We start from the raw sequence: 18,781 nt of genomic DNA, 5'->3' as shown, positions 1-18,781 counted from the left end.
TTGCGTCTTACAGCCATCAAACTTTCATATAAATGTATGTATATAAATGTATGTATGTACCAAAGTAAATAAGGGATCGGTTTTGGATAACCACTATGTACACAGACATCGTTGCTGGCGCTGAATGCAAGAACAATATCAAAATCTCTCCGGCATTTGTATTCTCGAAATTTAAATTAAACAGGTGGATTTCCGTTCTTTATTTGGAGGTGAATTTTGTAAAAGAAAATGTTGATGAAAATATGGAACAATACTGTTATTTTACCATGTATCACTCTAGGGATGAACAATACTGGAAAATAGTTTGAATAATGTAGTAGTGTAGCAGATTTTAATGAGGAAAAGTGCGCAAAACCATAAATTTTATGAAAAAATCGTTTGTTATAATGAGTCTATTTTCGTTCTGAAGCCAAATATGAGAAAAATAATATACGATTCAAGTATGCATTCTGGATGATGCACTATCTGGAAAACATTTAAAATGTACGCGCTTAACGTATTAGATGGATCTCCGATAAATCCCGAATACTTTATATTTAAAAATGGTAATTATGTATTATTGTTGGCTTCCGATAACAACTATTAAACGGTCCGTTTCACTTGTACGTTGACCTTGAGGATATAAATCCATAAATAAATGAAAATAAATCCCGCTTTCTCCGACATATCGGAATGTCAATTGTTTGGCACATTACTTTTCGGTCGTGGCTGAGAATAATTGTGTAACACTTGGCTCTTCCACAGTTATTACTGAAGTTATACTGGAGAAAATTAAGCTTCCAAAACTTCCGCCCTGGCCGCATAAGTATGTCGATATTATAAAATCTTACCATTAATCCGTCGCTTGATAACTGGGCGCCCTACTGGAACCTGAGAAATCCAGAACTGAATGGCATTTAGAATGCACAGAAATCTTAGGCTAACTTGTAAAGTCGTATTGATGAAAGCCTTTGGCACTGCTAACCCCGAAACGCCTTGAACTCACATTTAACTACTATTTTCACGCTTAAAGCATATAGTGATTCACACGCATAATCGGACAAACTTTACTAAAGGAAAAACCTTACAAAAACTTACTGAAAAATATGTTTTTTAAGCGAACCATGTATCTTAATTAATTTATGTCATTTAATAATTCACCTTTTTGATTTCGCACATTTTTTGATTTAGCTAAAAAATTTAAGTTTAAGAAAACAAAGAACTTTAATGTCAAACGAATAATCGGACACCAAAATACGGTTTAGATAAGTCTGTTAAAAGTTTTGATTCAATTGTGTTCAATAATGTTTAAATCAAGAGGCTGTGGAAGAGCTGCAATGATTTCGGGCAGTTGTGTATTAACCAGAGCTTTACAACATGAAAAGTTTGCTTTGGGTCATCTTGATAGAACGCAAATACATGTTTAATATCCATTTATTTGACATTTTTTTTAAGAAGTTCTGATATTGAAACTTTTCCCTGGTACATTCAATAAATTGCCATAAAACCTTCACAGATCCTCTTCTATCTTTCACTGTCGCTTTCGTATTTTTCATTACAAATTCTGTAATAGCCATACATACGCCTTTTCATCCGATCCATGTAAATTAAATTTGCTCTCAATAGTATATCAAACCCTCAGAAAGAACAAGTATTAAGGTCTTTTATTTCTATGCTATGATAATTGACCACTTACCGTATTCCAATTTACATGTTTTGGAACAGAATACTTATTGGATAGCGAATTTTAAATCTAAATTTTTATTTTAGGGCTTATGTATGACTTTTTACAAATGAGACTACCGTTTTCTTATTGATTTCTTAAAATTTTTCAATCTGTTAACTTCGATAAAAAAATTTTGAAGTTTCAAGGTAGTTCTTCTCAGCTATTCAAATAGCCTGCCATTCACTGCTCTTATTTGTTACTCTGAACTCCTCCTTTATTATTTAAAGCGAATTCCAGTATTTGTTCGTTTCACAGTTTTTCTTTCCACTGTATTCATACCTCTTCTTCTTAATTGGCGTAGACACCGCTTACGCGATTATAGCCGAGTTAACAACAGCGCGCCATTCGTTTCTTCTTTTCGCTACGTGACGCCAATTGGATATTCCAAGCGTAGCCAGGTCCTTCTCCACCTGGTCCGCCCAACGGAGTGGAGGTCTTCCTCTTCCTCTGCTTCCCCCGGCGGGTACGGCGTCGAATACTTTCAGAGCAGGAGTGTTTTCGTCCATTCGGACAACGTGACCTAGCCAGCGTAGCCGCTGTCTTTTAATTCGCTGAATTATGTCAATGTCGTTGTATATCTCATACAGCTCATCGTTTCATCGAATACGATATTCGCCGTGGCCAACGCGCAAAGGACCGTAAATCTTTCGCATCTTTCTTTTCATTCTACTGTAATCAAATTGAAATGACAATTTTGTCCATTTCATCTCCATCAAAGTAATCCCCTTCCGCTGCAATACTCTTATGCCAGCGAATTTTCCAGTCATCATAGCACTTCGAAAAATCCTCCGTCGTGATGGCCAACAGAGCCTTCTTCGATTCAGCTTTTATGTCTCCAATTGAGTCAAAACGGTGTCCTCGGAGTGGTCATGTGAATTTGCTGAATAGCTAGAAGTTACACTAGGGTAAATCAGGCGAATGCGATGGTTGCGGCACGATATTAGTCGAAAATGTGGCGAAATGATCACGAATGACCGATGCAGTATGAGATGGTGCATTACCGCACTTCTTTGTTCAATAAATAACTTACTACGAATTTACAGAAAAAAAATAAAATTTATCGATTAGAAAAACATTCGAAGTATAAATTAAAAATTCACCTTTCAATTTTTTAACGTTGACATTGACTTTGAGCTTATCTCGGGCAATCAAAGATTTAATGCGGCTACTCTAATATATGTACCTGGAATATGCGGGGAATTTAGCTGGCATCAAAAATGTTTGGATATAATAGACAATGAGGGCGATTGGAGTAAGTACTGAATAAACGTCAGCTAATATAACAAAGCAATGTATTTTCTGTAATTATAAAATATTTCCCAAATAACATCACCTACACTTTGGAAAACGAAAACGTTATTTTTTGAATGCACTCCTCATATACTAATGGCTGCACAATATCCTTTGGGAATCGATTTGAAATCATATAAAACAATCGGTTCGTATAGTTCAAGCGCTCCGAACATCCTAACCTTTACCCTTAATGGCGAAAAATCTTTAATAATTCCAGTAAGTATAATGGGTTATCATGGGATTTTGGGTTTCGATAATGAAAACTTGTAGATGAGTAATTATTCTAATCCATATGTCCTAAGATACCATCATATTTAGATAATTTGTGTAAGGTAAGTGGAATCTAGTTTTAGTTTGTTTATTTTATTGTGTATAATATTATAGAAGATTTACTATAACATTTTCATTTTAAATATTACATGTCCATATTAAGTTAAACAGAAATGGGCTAAGCGAAACAGTTTACAACACAAACCAAAGGTGATTATAACCAAAAACCAGTTCAAAACTGAAGCGTCGTTCAATTATAGTACAATAAGCGATTTGCATACATACTTATTTAAATATGCATTAATATACGATAATTCTCAGTTCTGTCCTTAGACCAATTCAAATTCAACAAATTTACGACTTTAAGGCTCATTTTTTAATTATTTACAGTGTGTGTGTGTAACTGTAGCTATTAAAGCATGAACTTTCCATATCAGCTAGTAATTTGTGAAAAATATGTTTTTAGATTATTCATACTATCAAACTCTACTCAACAACGTCCGACTGCAGTCGCTCTTTTTTTATTTCTATTACGTAATCTTTATCTTAAGGGGTATATTTTACCCACGATTCTATAAAGTGCAAGAAATTAGATAGCAAATATTCTAGCCTTTTTATCGGCAAAGAACTGCTTCTCATGAGAGCCAGACACTTTTAGAAAGGACGAGCTGAGAGGAGACATACCGATATATTGTAACTATAAAAATTCAGTACGGTGAAGAGAGTTATTGTCGTTGTCGTTTTAAAACGAAATAAAAAAATGGCTATTTGGGGTGTATAACATAATGCCGACAATCAAAATCTCGAAATTTAAAATTCCGACAATTCAAAATACGGACAGAAGAAATTTTAAAATAAAGTACTACACTTAAAAAAATGGTTAATCATAATTCATAGTTCCCAAAGTAGAAAACACCACTGATCGAATGTTAAATTTCTGGATTTTAGTAAAGTAATTGAAAACAAAGAAGCTATATGTTATGAAAGGTGGCGTTGTATGTACATAAGAGGATCTGCGGCCTTCGGCCACGAACACGATCGTAACCCTTAATCAGTAGAATTCTCTTTCTGTGCTTCGGCAGAAAAAGGAGCTCGCCCGCTTTTGCCGTTCACAAAGTAAAAAATACGGACATAAAATATTTTTAAAATGGCGGCATTTTGGTTTGTTGGCATTTTGACTTAGCTGCATATTTGAATCTTGATGGGTCGGCATTTTGAACTTCGGTATTTTAAGTGTATCCTGGTTATTTGGCATTACTATTGGGGTTATCGGCATTTATAGAAAATGAACTCGTATTCCCCATTTTAGAAAGTAAAAACATAGTAACAGTCGTTCCTTGAGGGTGATTATTTGAAGTGAAGGTGAAAATTTCTAACACGAACAATTTGGAAATTTTAGTGTCAGAATTTGAAAAAAAAAAAATCTGGGTATGCCAAAGTTTTAAGAAAGGAGATAAAACCACTGAATTTCAATATTATTTAAAAAGGCATTTCGAAAAAATCTAATTCATTTGCACTTCCCTGTTGAGACGGGCAAGGTTTGTATAAAGTAAATAAAATTTGTAAAATTGCATTTTAATATCTATGAAGGTGCTTAACATTTATGTGGTTATGTATGTATTTAAATTCAAAATAAAGAAAAAATGGTACACAAAATGATTCAAATATTTCCTGCAACCCAACAAATACAAACTCCAGATACAATGACACTTTCTTAATTTTAATTTAAAATTCCGATAACTTTCTTTGACGTTACTATATACTTGAGAAATACGAATATAAGTATGTAGGTACCAAACGACGATAACTTGGAAACGAAATTAAAAAAGTTAAAACGACAACGGGAATAGGGCCGAATACTTGCTTTTATTTCATTTTAGCACTATCAAGACCATAATATCTTTTCGAAATTTTTCATAAAATAACTTCAAAGGTCACGAGATCTCTAATTAAACACACCATTGTAAAACGCGATATAAAAGTAGCGTGCAAACAGTTCACCCCATCAGTAGGGAATTTTCATAGCTTTCGTATTTTATATAGTTAATCATTGTCTTCTTCATTTCCACATTTCAGGTTACTTAAATAATTATAAAATATGTATATCTCATCTAAAATGCAAAACAACGTATCATCGAAAAATTCGAAATTGATTTTTTTTTATTGATTACAATTCACTACATTACATACATACATATGTACAAAATTTTAAGCTATTGCTCAGGTATAACGAAGTTATAACCAAAATTAAAATTTCCTTTCATATGAGTAGTTTCTTGTTTCTACAGTTTTTTCCTTCTCTTGTCAACCTGTGAAAAATGATGATACGTTATTTTGCATTTAAGATGGCGATATGTAGTTCTGTTCGTTTAATACATTTTTACTCTTTGTATATACATATGTTTGTAGATATATACATATGTATGTTTATATTAAGTTCAAAATATATACAGATTTTTTATTGTAATTCGTTTAATATTTCAATTTCACACACAAATTCTTATTTTAAATTGTGAAATGTTTGATAATAAATCAGGAGGCACGTAATGGGAACTAAAGGACTAAATCATTGATTGTTTTCAATATACTTGTTAATAATTTTTAACAATACACATATACATACATACATGTATGTGTGTTTCAACAATGGATTCAAAAATCAATTACAAATAAATATAACACAGAAATACTCAGGGTCCATCCACTCTTTACCATAACTTAATTTATGGAAGATACTACAAAAATAACAACTGTAAAGATTAGTTCGAATTAAAACCAAAATCAAGTTTTAGAACTCGGCGTAGATTTGACTAAAGATTTTCAGAATATAGTATGCTTATTCCGATTACGATACTAATTTCAGCATTTATAGTCATGTTATATGGTAAATTAAATTCACATTAGTTCGACTATAAAACTTAGAAAGAACGCTTTGTCATGTTTCCACCAAATGTTTGTTTCCAAACTTCATGGCATGCATAAGCTAAAAGGCAATTAAACGCAAGTAGGCGTATGAGACACGGCCGCTTCAAGATTTAAATCTTTGCTGCGACAGCACATCTCACAAATCCGTTCGGTATCTGGATTGAGAAAAGTGCAGAAGCGGCAACTCCATTCACTCTGACCGCTTACGGCCAGCTGTGGGTTCAACGTCACTGCAGCAGACTGCTTTCGTGTCTTTGACCGAATGTTCTTTTCCGATTGGATTTCATTATTACCATTATTATTGTCATACGCCGTAGTTGTGGAGAGGTTAGGCGTTTGCTTTAAGCCCGACTTTGTTTTCTTCACCGGTTGCGGTTTTAATATAGATTTTTCTTGTTTATTACAACCACCAACTGATTTCTTCTCGTCTCTCGATTTTTCCAGTAAAGGTGCTTTGCTTTGGTCATTATTAGAATATCGTCCGACCTTTGTCGCTTCCGCCTGATTTGATCGTCGCCTCTCTACGTTGTTTTTGGAACCGCTGTTGCTTCCTCCGCCACCGTTTGACAAATTCATTGAATCCAAATTTAAACCCTGTACTAGAAGATCACCACGTTCATTTAAATCTTTTGAATAGCCAGCGCGCTCCAAGTTTTGGAAAACATAATTCCACGATTCATAAGAACCAACCCCATCTTGATTCTTAGAGGCTTGAGTCGGAGAACGTTGCTCACTGCGCCCCACTGTTGAGAAATCATCGAAGTTCGATTCAAAACTTAAATCAGATGCTTCGTTGGTATGTGAAGACATTTTCCTTTTGCAACTATTTCCAGACATTCCATTCAACGGAGCTGTATTATCCTTCAATTCCGTTTGATGCAGTTGCAAGTGTTTATCATTATTGTCAAGAACATCCTAAACGAAAAATTTGTTATTATATTTTCCTCTTTGTCAGAACTTATTATGTGACTATCTTAATATTGATTTGAAATTATAATTCTGCAGGTGTCAAATTAAAAAAAAAAATAAGAATAAAATGATAGTTGTTTCCGAACACATTCAGCCCATTTTTGCACACAATCACCCACCAATTAATGGATGCCAGCTAACCCCATGCCTTGAGCGCGGAACAGAAACCAGTTTCCCTGCGTATGTAAGTAGGTTGCCTTTTATATTTCGGGAGTAGAGAACAAAAACAAATATTAGTCATCGAAAACCTCAACCAATTGGATTGCAATCGACACGAGTCTTTTTTTGAGCGATTGACAAATTGTGTGAGTTCCAATGTGAAAAAAATGTCTACAATCAAATGTTGATGCAATATTATATGTTGATCCCGCTACTGCCTATAGTGGTTTCATTCTCGCGATAGGTCACAAGACGATCTTGCACTACAACTGATTTTGGACAACATTCATGAAATTCGTCTTGAAGTGATTCGATTCACCATACCATCGATAAATACTGGTCCTTGATGGAGCTTCATTTAATTAAGTCTATCGATGCACTGTTGCTGAGACAATCCACGTTAAAAGTTGTAAAAAATAATCGCGCGAAAATGTTCGTGATCTAATTCCATGATTATTTGAAGTTACTATAAACAATACAAATAGCGCTCATATGCCAATACGTTCTGAGTATGTATAACATTCAAATTGTGGAAGTTATGAATTGGCGGATTATAACACAAGGGTCGTCAAATCCAGAAATATAAAAGGCAACCAACGTATACCCAACAAAACCATCAGGTTTCGTTGATCAGACTTCATACGGGCACACTCTTCACAAATCACAAAGCTGTATTTAAATCTGTATAGTATACTGTCTGGTTGACGTTGGGCATAACTCATTTATATCTATCCGTATAATTTGACATCGAGTATATAAAAATTAATTCTACTTAAAGAAGTTTTACAAAAATAATGCTATTGGAGTAATGTTAAACCTTGAAAAAGATTCAATGTTTTGTTAATTCGCGTCTTTATAGTTTCATTTGAAACTCAAATAAGCTAAATAAATGAAACATTTTAATTATGTTTAAATCCTTATTCTTACCATTATTGAATTTCTTTCTTGTTTCGTTGCAATATTAGTTGTTGAATTATTTTTTAAACGATCAGCTTTCGGTAATGGTCGTGCATAAGCATAGTTTCCATACATGTCGTCAGAAGAGGGATGCTGGGAAGCGGAATATGGTGCATATTGATGGCCCATCATAATATCCTTCGTTTGTGCATAAGCTGTTGGGATGTTCGCTGCACGGCCAAAGTGCCGCTGCTGGTCAATAATTCGTTCCCGATCATAATCAAAGGAATTACAATGTGGTAATCTATGTAGTTGAGCATGAAAATCATGTGATTTAAGTGGTGCGCGATCATCAAATTCGATTAATTGTTGATCTGGGGGAAAGGAACGTTGTCGGTATGCTTGGAAATCTTTACCACCAGCCACTACAGATGATTGGCGGATAGGTGGCAACGGCGGTTGTTGGTAGTTGTGCGACTTTGACACGGAAGCGTAGCCGCCGTTATCTGTATTATTATAGGGATCACTTTTAATACCGTTACACGTGGCATTGGGAGTTGCGTAGTGGGTGTTCAACTGATTTGAAATATTGTACGGGAGTGGATATCGGTTGCCTGACACATTGTAGGGATGAGAATAAGCGGGGTTCATGCCACAATTGTTCATTGCGTTATTTGAACCACCACCTGAAGCGACAACGGCCGCATAAGAAACACTACTTTCACCCATACTGGCCCCATCCAAGCAATCATAAGGGTGTTCATACACGTTTTGTGTTGGCAATTGATGCGGAGGTTTGTAATGATGCGCCGTGCAACCCTTTTGTTGATGATCAAAAGAATGTCTATGTGACAACTGTGGCACCGGTTCACTGTAGTGATCCAAACTTCTGGAATGCTGCATTGCTGCAGAGGAGATTCCATAACCAACTTGGTGTGGTAGTTGATATCCAGATATTGGATATGAAGGCATCTTACTATTTCCATTGTATAAATGATTCGTTACTGATGACGATACCGGCGCATGAATAGCGCAATTTCCATGGTTCTCGCTGTGCACTCCATATTGCGCTCCCGCTGGTATGCGATTATAAATCGAACAATTCGTACACTCCGGTGTAGTGTATGTTTGTGGTGAGTGTTGAATACTGGCGTAACAGTTATCTGCATAAGAATTCGTGAATATTGTATCTGGTTAAGTTTAGAACTAGAATGACCAGATACTCACCAATATTTATAAGTTTCTCCTTTCGCATTTGCCTTTCTTGAATCGCATAACCCAAACCTTTTATCGCTTGTGAAGATCCTCCTGATGATTTTATAAAGGTTAAAACACCAAATTTCATTTTTAGTAAATAAAAAATATTACTTACCAATGTACTTCTCTCGATAGTGAAATATATCCTGCCAGGAACAAGTAATCCCAAGTGCAATGAGACCTGAATAAATATGCTCCATTATTTGGCACTCGACGTAGGCAGCCATTGCATCACGTGACACGTTTGTCACTTGGTCAGGACAAATAGGCCCATCCAATACAAGAATCTCTTCCGAAACCTGTCTGTAGCCCATAGCTTCGAAAAGCTTTTCAGCATCTAATAAATTCGATTTAATTTCATGCTGATAGAAACCTGAATACATCTGAATGAAAATCGAACGTTTTGATTCTAATAAATTATTCATAACTTTAAGACGAACCTTTAAAACTCTAAACTCTTTTCGCCAAGGCTTTGTAAATAAATTATTTGCATAATGACTGATTGATCTAAATCCAATGATTGCCTTATATGCATTGAACTCGTCCATTTCTCGTATCGATTTCCTTAGAACATGCGCAGTTTCCGGTAAAAAAAACTTCCGATCATGAGGCACAATACACAGAAACTCCTTAAGACAATCTACAATGGCATTTTTATACCGTTACCTTATATTTTAAATAATTTTAATAAATAATTTACTCTCTAATTTTTTCCCTTCTTCAATCTTTTGCATGCTTCCATCGGTGTCCAAATATGTCCAATGACGTTTAAGGATTTCATCCCATAAGTCAGGAAGCATATCGCGTGGCATAAAGTCAGACATTTTTACGATCTGCTAAAAGTATACAAATTCAATTTAAAAAAGTTGACCAACTTTATTATAGAAAAATATTAAATGTATGTATGCAACAAAAATTGTTTCGTCAAGGGGACATGTTATAAAAAAAATAATATTTGCTTTATAATAACCATGTATTGTGTCCAAGTTGTTACTTTGAAAATGGTCTTAAATTAATCAAGCCTTCTACTGCCGAAAGAATATATACAGAACTAAACTTACGGACAATACGATAATTGTTTTACAAACTAAATGTGCTATTCTTTATCTCAGTCTTCGTACAGGGCTTTGGCTGGGTGTATTTTTTATGACGTTCGGCTTTATATTTCATAATTTACGTCTAATAATGTGATTATTGGGAGTAATAAGGGATCTCAATTTGGACGATCGGCAAATGGTAAACCAACATAAGCGAACAAGATAGATAGAGCATCTGAAGTTTTGCAACATTTCCGCCGGCTTGAGTAAGTTTTGGACTAATTTTAAGGCTTTGTCTAACCTGAAGAGACATGATGACAGAGTTGAAATTCAATTCAATGGCCCTAACTCTTCGGACATGAAGAAGTGCGCAAGCTATTTTAGTCGGAAAATTACATTGCTCCCTTCGCTAGATAAAGCAAAATAATGTGTTAGCTGATGGCTGCGCAAAATTTCAAAAGACTGCGCACCACTTACTTTCACCGATGAGGAGGTGTGTCATCAATAAAGCAATCCTCCAAATCATTCCAGCAAAAACTGCGTGGAGAGAAGTTCGTTATGTTTCTTAATCGCAAGCATACGGGCCTCGCCATGTAAGTGTTCGACCGGAGACATCCTGTATATTTCAAAGTACAGTGTGCTGACATTTATTTTCTCCCTATTTTTCAACGGTTTCTTAAAAACTGTTACCTACATTTTTACCTGTAGCAATATTGGTCAAGTGATAAATAAGTGCAATTTAACAAATATATTTCGGCTAACGAATGCTAAGAAGGTTTGTATACGCACTATGAACCAGCCAGTATAGGGGATTTCCCGAAATGAAAAGAAAATTTAAATCTCCTACCGGAAAATATTACCGGATGTCTTTAGTTAAAGTTAAAAAAAGTTTAGTTGATCCAAAAAAGATGTTGCTCCTCTTTGAAATCGAAAAGTGATAATAGTGATTTGATGTGGTATGTGGTATGCTTTAATTGCTGACTGCCTACAGCTTAGTATAACATTACAAGTATGCGCTCATTGCGACATATGCATGCATTACTTAGCAATATCAATGGAATCGCACATAGGCATAACTGAGACGAATGTAAAATAACGTAATGATATCGGTTGTGTAGAAAAAATACAAAATACTCTATACATACAAGTATATTACACCAATTTCGCATTGCATTATTTGTATTAAGTTTTGTTAGTTAAGCTCAAGGAGTTTGTGAAAAATGTGTACAGCTGTTGAAGGTGAAACCACTCCTGCATTTCATTACACAGTACAACAGCTAATCTGGAGGGTGAGAAATTCCAAGTCAGGGTGATGGTACTAGGCCAGTATAGTAAAACCCTCAAAGGGTTTGGCATTCGTATGTGTCAGTTTTTTTTATGACCTTTTCGAAACAAGTTGCCTGAAATTTTGTATAATTTGGAGAATATATTTTTACATAATAAATGATTATTATTAAAAATTATACAAACGAAAAGACTTTAAAAATTAAATTTCACGAGTTATTAGATTTTTCTCATGCTTTTAAATATCTGGAAGGTCACAACGACCTGGAACATATAAAATAAGAAAAAACAAGCAATTGGATGATTTGTCGATCATATAAAAGGCTTAGAAACGACATGGTTATTTTGCACTTGCTGTCAAGCACATTTCTGGACTTGTGAGTAGTGGTTATTTTCCTTAGTTTCATATATTTGCGATATTTTTTCGCTCAGCTCAAACCAATTTCATTTTTTGCTATATTCCACTAAGGGAAAATCATGCTTACTTTTACAAACTGTGCTTGGGACACAAATTTCTTAGTCTATTTATAAAAAGAAACTATATATTTCAAGCACTTCCAAATAACATATCTTCGAATGACTCACTTTTATTTCAATTTCTGCAAACACTTGAACTCATACTAATGGCAGAAACAATATGTTCTTAATTTTAATTTCAGAACATAATCCAGATGATTTTTTTTGCATAGAAGCAATAAAAAATCTTAAAGATTTAATAGCACGTTATATTACATTCATTTAACAAAATAAGTGTTCCTTTTTAGTTTTATTAGATTAAAATAATTTTTGTTCGGTTTTTGGCAAACATTCAAATTTCTAACAAAAGGGGCAAATCAAGAAACACTACATAGCCGGCAAAAACATTAGACAAAAAGATGTAACCCGCCCAGGCAGAAGGTTGTTCTAAATAGTATTTTTGGCGATTCACAATTAAGATGTTTAACCAGGAACGCAGAACGAATATTTCTAAATTTCATGTATATACGAAGTTCATTAAATATGCACTTACAGATCTTCTTAAAGTATATTGATGAATAATCGCTGCATACAAATTTATTTGCACTTTTGTATTTTTATTTTAAGGCTTTCCATGATTTACTCGTACAAATAAAGGAAATCAAAGGGCACAAAAACTGTGCTATGTATAATGTTCACACTTGCTAAAGATGCGGAGGTGGTTGTTATTTTTAGCTCTTCCTGATGCCGAAATTTACAAAATAATTAACTCGCTCTGATTTAAATTCTTTATACCACTACATAATTTAAATCTACATTTCTTTTTACTTCGGTGAATTCTTGTGAGAATTAATATTCACACCCGTGCTAGATTGCATAAATATTTTCTTTTGACGCAGCAGCTATACAAAGGAATGCAGCTCGCTTTTACATTTTTTTATTATTATTTGCACATACTGCAAAAATTGTTGATTGAAAACAATCCGAGCGCTTTTGAGAAAATTCACTCCAATACTATAAATATTTAATTAAGATTTTAAAATAATTTCTATCGAAACACTTTTGTTACTTTCGCGACTTAAAAATTTTGCTTTCCATTTGGCTCTCTATTTCTTTACATTTATCACCTTATCCATTTTATTACAAAAATTGAGGTGGCCACAGAATCAAAAAAAGAGTAAGAATTTTTTGTTTAAATTCTATGCATTGCTTGTTTTACATACTTTTCCTCAAATAAAAAATAAGTAGTAATAAAAAATTTGATAACTTAATTTATCATATCTAATTTTTGCACTTCAGAAACGTTTTCGATATCAAATTTCTGAAAGAGGTGATTACGCTGTTTAGTAGATTATCTCACTAATCTACGAAATTTAGCAAGAATTCGCAAAACAAACGGCCCTATTCAACTGATTTGCGAGTTTTATTTTGTGACGTTTGTTTTGTGAAGAAAAAAGCACAACAATGAAATGAAAAGCACTTTGCTGTGAACCAGCTGTTTTACAGCAACAAAGAAGACAAAATAAAGAAACGGACAACCAAAAAAAGTGACTAATTTTGTAAATCTAATCAATTTGGTGCATATATCCTACCATATATTTTTAGGATTTCAAAATTGTAAAGACTCTTATTTGAACTATTTAAACATAAATATGTATACTACATGTCTTTTTATTCATTAACAGAAGGAAGTAAAATGTACAATAACAGTATGTTACATATTTATTGTAATAAAACAAATACTTATATTATAATAGATAACGCATTTGGAAGAATAGTTCCTCCATTCTATATTAATAAAATTGCAAATTTTTTTAAATTGTGAGCATTTGAGCTTTTGAAATCACCTCAGCATATGGAAAACCTCATAAATAACAAAAACCTCAAAATAGTGAGGGTGGTGATTTCTGTGAAGGCATGAGAATATAGTTGAAAAATTACACTTGTTAATCTCACCATCGAGTAGATTTGAAACTAATCTATCGAAAATATCTGGTTGGCAATGCTGAATTGACAATAAAGTCGATAGTTGATGTGACGATAGTCGCCTATTTGTTATTCTTTATATTCCCTTGAATTATCTGAGCCACATTAATTCCTATTCGAATTTGAAGTTAATTATAAATTATATTAATTAAGAAAGAATTAACAAATTTTAATTGTATTGAATATGAATGATATAGACTTGGGTTTTGCGGAGGAACGCGATTGCACATGGTTGACGAACCGATACTTTCCTAGCAAGGTAGGTGGGAAACCAGCGTGGTTGGAGCTGGAAAAATTGCCAAATAACAATGAGCTAAAGTGCGAAAAATGCCAACAACCTAAAGCATTTCTATGCCAGGTAAACAAAACACGACTGGATATAGATATGTTATGTATAGTTATTTATTTATTATAGATTTATGCACCATTTGAAGATGAGTACAATTTTCATCGAACTATTTACGTTTTTGTGTGCCGATCGCCCGATTGTCAGGAGATGAATTCAGCAAAGTAGGAGTATATTTTTTCTTTTAATAAACCCCGTAAAATTTCTTTATTATTTTAACAAAATAGTTATTTGAGTGTTTACCGAAGTCAACTGCCAAGGAAAAATACTTTTTACTCAATGGAACCACCAATAGAGGAAGGAAAGCCTTTGGTAATTAATTCCTTTACATTCATATGAATAGTATAATGTAGTACACATCTGTTTCTGAATAGCCAGAAATTAACACAGCAAAGAAATTGTGTTTTGTTTGTGGTTGCTTGGGACCTTTAACATGTGGCCGATGTCGGAACATAAACTACTGTTCTGCAACCCATCAACGTGCTCACTGGCAAGATCACAAAAAAATATGTACATCTGAAAATAATAGTGGATGTGAAAATGTCAATGTGCAGTTGCCTAATATTATATTTCCGGAATGGGAAATTGTTGTTGAAGCGAATAATCCAGAGGACGAGTGTGATACAGAAAACGACGATGAAAGCGTGGAACAATCCCGCTGGAAAGAATATCAGGAATTATTGGCTGCTGGAAACACAGGTACTCTAAAGGATGTTCCAGACTCTGAACTGGATAAATATGTTACCGAATCTGAAGCGGTTGATGACAAGTGTTTTAGGAATTTCAAAAAAGAAGTGAGCAGAGAGCCTGAACAAATTTTGAGATATAAGCGAGGAGGACACCCTCTTTGGATAGCAAATGTCGAGCAAACTTTCGGCCAAAATCATCGAATTCCTGATTGCGAGCTATGTGGTAGTGTGCGCCAGTTCGAGTTTCAAATAATGCCACAAATGCTTAATTTGCTGAAGGATGACCACCTTGATTGGGGCGTATTGGCTGTGTATACATGTTCAAAAAGTTGTAACTTACCAGCTGACAAAGGATATGCTGCCGAATATATTATAAAGCAGGATATCATTCCTAATGAAAACGAAACATAAAGTTATAATGTTCTGAACTAATTTATTTCTTGATATACAGTTTTTTTATTAAATTATGACCTTCATCAGCGGGCGTTTTTAGCAACTTACAAATTTGTTAATTTAACTTAATAATGGGAAAATGGCGGTGTTTTGAAAAGTCAAAATCAGGTTGTGTTTTCGAGTCTTTCTGATGACCTTTTGCTAAAACATTCATGACAACAGAATTTACTTTGGCGATATGAAGCATATCCAAAATCTAAAGGATTACAGGAGAAAAAATAATTTATTTTATTCTTATTATATTTTTCATATGTGCTGGAATTGGCCTACCTCTTGGTCTGGGTTTTGTATGGATTCCAAAACGATTCGTGTTTGATCAAAATGTTTCGCGGCGATCGCATAAATTTCCGACGATGGCGGTCGCATCATATGTTCTCTTATACTCTTAAATTCGGCGTAAGAAACAGGGGGTGGACTAGTTAAAGTAGCAAAAGGTGCAAACCTTCTGTTGAAACGTATTTCTTCATTATCAAACTTTGGCATTGGTTGACGAATTCGACCGTCTTTTGTTAATGCTCCCATGGCTTTATAATACCCACCACACATGCTTAACATAGCATGATAATAAACGATCTCTTGTCTATAGGGTTTTTGCTGTTTCTTGTTCTTTTTGGGCTTAGGCTTACGATTCTTTGAATTGCTGCTCCCATGTAGTCTACTTTGATGTTCGGCATATTCTTCCTGTACAAGAAGATTATTTTCTGTGCGTGTTAAAGCAGATACAATGAACCCTATTAACAATTCATATGGATACCTGCAATTTAACACATCAAAATATATGAAAAAATAACAAACATTTAGAAATAACTTTACCAATAAATATACAGGAACTCATGTACCGAATACAGTTCTAATTCAAAGCCCGACATCAAATAGAGCATCATTGCACGAAAACTGTTGTACAAAACCCATGTTGCAAACTGGCAGCTATGTTTTAGAGCCGTAGCGTGCGCTTCATTTCCTTCCGACGCCTTTTCGTTTGCTAAAATTGTCAAATGAGAGTCTAAGCGGGCTGCCTCGACTTGAATAGTATCAAAACCATCAATAAATCGAGCCAACTTATCACGTTGGCGAGCTCGATTGAAGCCGCAAATACGAATGAATTGTGTGAATGTATTTAGACTAATACAGTACCGGAAGAAAGTATCTAAGTACATTTGTATCTTCTGATCGGATGCCAGGGGATGCTTTGGATTTAGTACAGGCGGAGAATTAAAAGCACGAACTGAGTCCCATAGAAAATCCTTGATTGGAATTGTACCAAAAACAAGGCGACGGTTGGATATAAACAAACCCTGAAGCACACTACGTGAAAGCACACATTGCCCGGACTTCTTGCTAAACTCAATAAAGAAATTCTATTGAAGACCAAGATTATTTTTAGTTCAATCAATTAATGATAGCTAGTTACCAAAGCTGAGTAGTAATCGCGCATTCGTATTATTTTACAAGCATACTTCAATCGATGTACTAAATCTTCTAGAAACTGTAAACTGGAGAGGCGATCACGGATCTTTACATTCCGGGGGAAAGTAGGGGGTTGACTGCGGTCATGAATTCGAGGGGAAAATCCAATGGGATTTGGAGAATCAGCTGGCAATAATGTTACATTGTAATAATTTAAAGAATTTTTTTATTATTGTTTTAACTTTATACTTACAGTTGGGGATTGGTTGAATACCCTTTTCAATAGTGCGTTTAATTTGTGGTATTAATTCGAGTGATGCGTTCAGGTTTTTGTAAATTTCGTTCATATTGGACTCTTGAGGGGCAGTTCCCATGACAAAATCGAATAGGAAAATTGATTGATAAAAGTGACGCATAAAACGCAGACGATGCACAACGGCCATAGTGTACTCCGGTTGCTGTTCTGTTTTGCTTAGACGCACTAAATCATCTTCTGCTTCTTTCAACTGAGTTGCTACTGCCGTCGGTTGGCAATCTTCAACAGCCAATAAAGACGAATTACCATAGAGTTGGAAGTCTTCTTCTTCATTTACACTACTGATAATAATTATGTTCTTTATAATGACGATAAGAATTCTTATAGCGTGACAAAAATAGCGAAGTGCTTTATCCTTGATACCACTTGGCTGGTGTAAATAAAGGCAAGTAAACAAAACCTGATCCATTGAATTTCCTTCCAACCACGATACAAGACAAGCAAACAGTGCATCAAATGTGCCGATAAGTTCCTCGTTGGTGAAATTGTCAAGTTTCAAAGCACCCGACTAGATATACATATATGTACGTATTATAAATTGGTTAAAGCGACTGGAAATCCTATTAAGATAGCACAAATATATTACCTCCACGGCCGATTCAAAAGTATGAGGAGGTGCGTCATGTTTATTGTATCCCATTCCTACGTCCATTTTGGGATCCATCATTTCAATAGCAGACATTGCTTCGAATAAGCCAAAAAGCATATCTTGGGCTAATTCTCCTAAATTTAGCTCTGAACACGAATCAAAAAACTCTTTTGTGATATCCACCCAACCGAAGCGCGGGTATTCGCCCGTGTCTTCATTGGACCGAACATTGCGTTGAATGTCACTATCTATAAAGCCGCCTTCTTCCATTGCCCATTGGTTGGCATCGTATAATTCGGGCATTACAAAGTCATCGGGTTTATTTTGTAAAGCTGCCGCAGCCGCTGCGGCTGCTGAAGCTGCTTGGAATACAGCATTTCCACTAGAAAAATGATATATGTATTGAATTGCTGAAAGTTATATATGCAATTTTATATTTGCTTACAGATGATCCATTTGTTTTGTTAGTCTACGTTTCAAAATTACCCCACTCTTATATTTATCATCTGTTTATAATAAAAGCGATTCTGGAAACTTTTCTCTCAAAATCTATTAAAACTTACAAATTTTATACAGTACACATCGTTTAAAAAAAATAACATATGACATATGTATTTAAAATGATGCCGTCTAATGTTTAATTGTGAAGGTACATTTATTCCGATAATAATGATAACGATAGCGATAATTGATCAATAAAAAATACACACACAGATAATATTGATTTTTTGGTGCAACTAAAG

General features: G+C 34.5%; 3 protein-coding genes across 4 annotated transcripts; 1 reads left to right on the top strand and 2 right to left on the bottom strand.

Moving 5' to 3' along the window:
- Positions 1 to 3,340: 3,340 nt before the first annotated feature.
- LOC126755032 (protein tamozhennic) lies at positions 3,341 to 13,356 on the bottom strand. Of its 2 annotated transcripts, none has more exons than XM_050467300.1 (7): positions 12,806 to 13,356; positions 10,176 to 10,311; positions 9,916 to 10,115; positions 9,591 to 9,858; positions 9,446 to 9,526; positions 8,249 to 9,381; positions 3,341 to 7,108 (listed from the first exon to the last, which is right to left on the bottom strand). In XM_050467300.1, the coding sequence occupies exons 2-7, from the start codon at positions 10,297 to 10,299 to the stop codon at positions 6,263 to 6,265; spliced, it is 2,652 nt and encodes an 883-aa protein (XP_050323257.1). In that variant the 5' UTR covers positions 10,300 to 10,311; positions 12,806 to 13,356; the 3' UTR covers positions 3,341 to 6,262. The 2 variants fall into 2 exon arrangements, with proteins under 2 accessions (XP_050323257.1, XP_050323258.1); XM_050467301.1 differs by having other exon boundaries at positions 10,176 to 10,308.
- Positions 13,357 to 14,313: 957 nt separating this feature from the next.
- Positions 14,314 to 15,717, top strand: LOC126755044 (programmed cell death protein 2). The gene is made up of 4 exons (XM_050467323.1): positions 14,314 to 14,596; positions 14,654 to 14,748; positions 14,812 to 14,896; positions 14,959 to 15,717. The coding sequence occupies exons 1-4, from the start codon at positions 14,423 to 14,425 to the stop codon at positions 15,682 to 15,684; spliced, it is 1,080 nt and encodes a 359-aa protein (XP_050323280.1). The 5' UTR covers positions 14,314 to 14,422; the 3' UTR covers positions 15,685 to 15,717.
- Positions 15,687 to 18,639, bottom strand: LOC126755034 (N-alpha-acetyltransferase 35, NatC auxiliary subunit homolog). Its single transcript, XM_050467305.1, has 7 exons — positions 18,484 to 18,639; positions 18,036 to 18,420; positions 17,387 to 17,957; positions 17,138 to 17,319; positions 16,540 to 17,084; positions 15,997 to 16,480; positions 15,687 to 15,922 (listed from the first exon to the last, which is right to left on the bottom strand). The coding sequence occupies exons 1-7, from the start codon at positions 18,492 to 18,494 to the stop codon at positions 15,782 to 15,784; spliced, it is 2,319 nt and encodes a 772-aa protein (XP_050323262.1). The 5' UTR covers positions 18,495 to 18,639; the 3' UTR covers positions 15,687 to 15,781.
- Between the last annotated feature and the right edge of the window lie 142 nt (positions 18,640 to 18,781).

This window comes from Bactrocera neohumeralis, chromosome 4, assembly GCF_024586455.1.
Source record: "Bactrocera neohumeralis isolate Rockhampton chromosome 4, APGP_CSIRO_Bneo_wtdbg2-racon-allhic-juicebox.fasta_v2, whole genome shotgun sequence".
In the NCBI taxonomy this organism is placed as follows: domain Eukaryota; kingdom Metazoa; phylum Arthropoda; class Insecta; order Diptera; family Tephritidae; genus Bactrocera; species Bactrocera neohumeralis.
The sequence above is the reverse complement of the archived record's forward strand: the minus strand, read 5'-3'. Positions and strand labels throughout refer to the sequence as shown.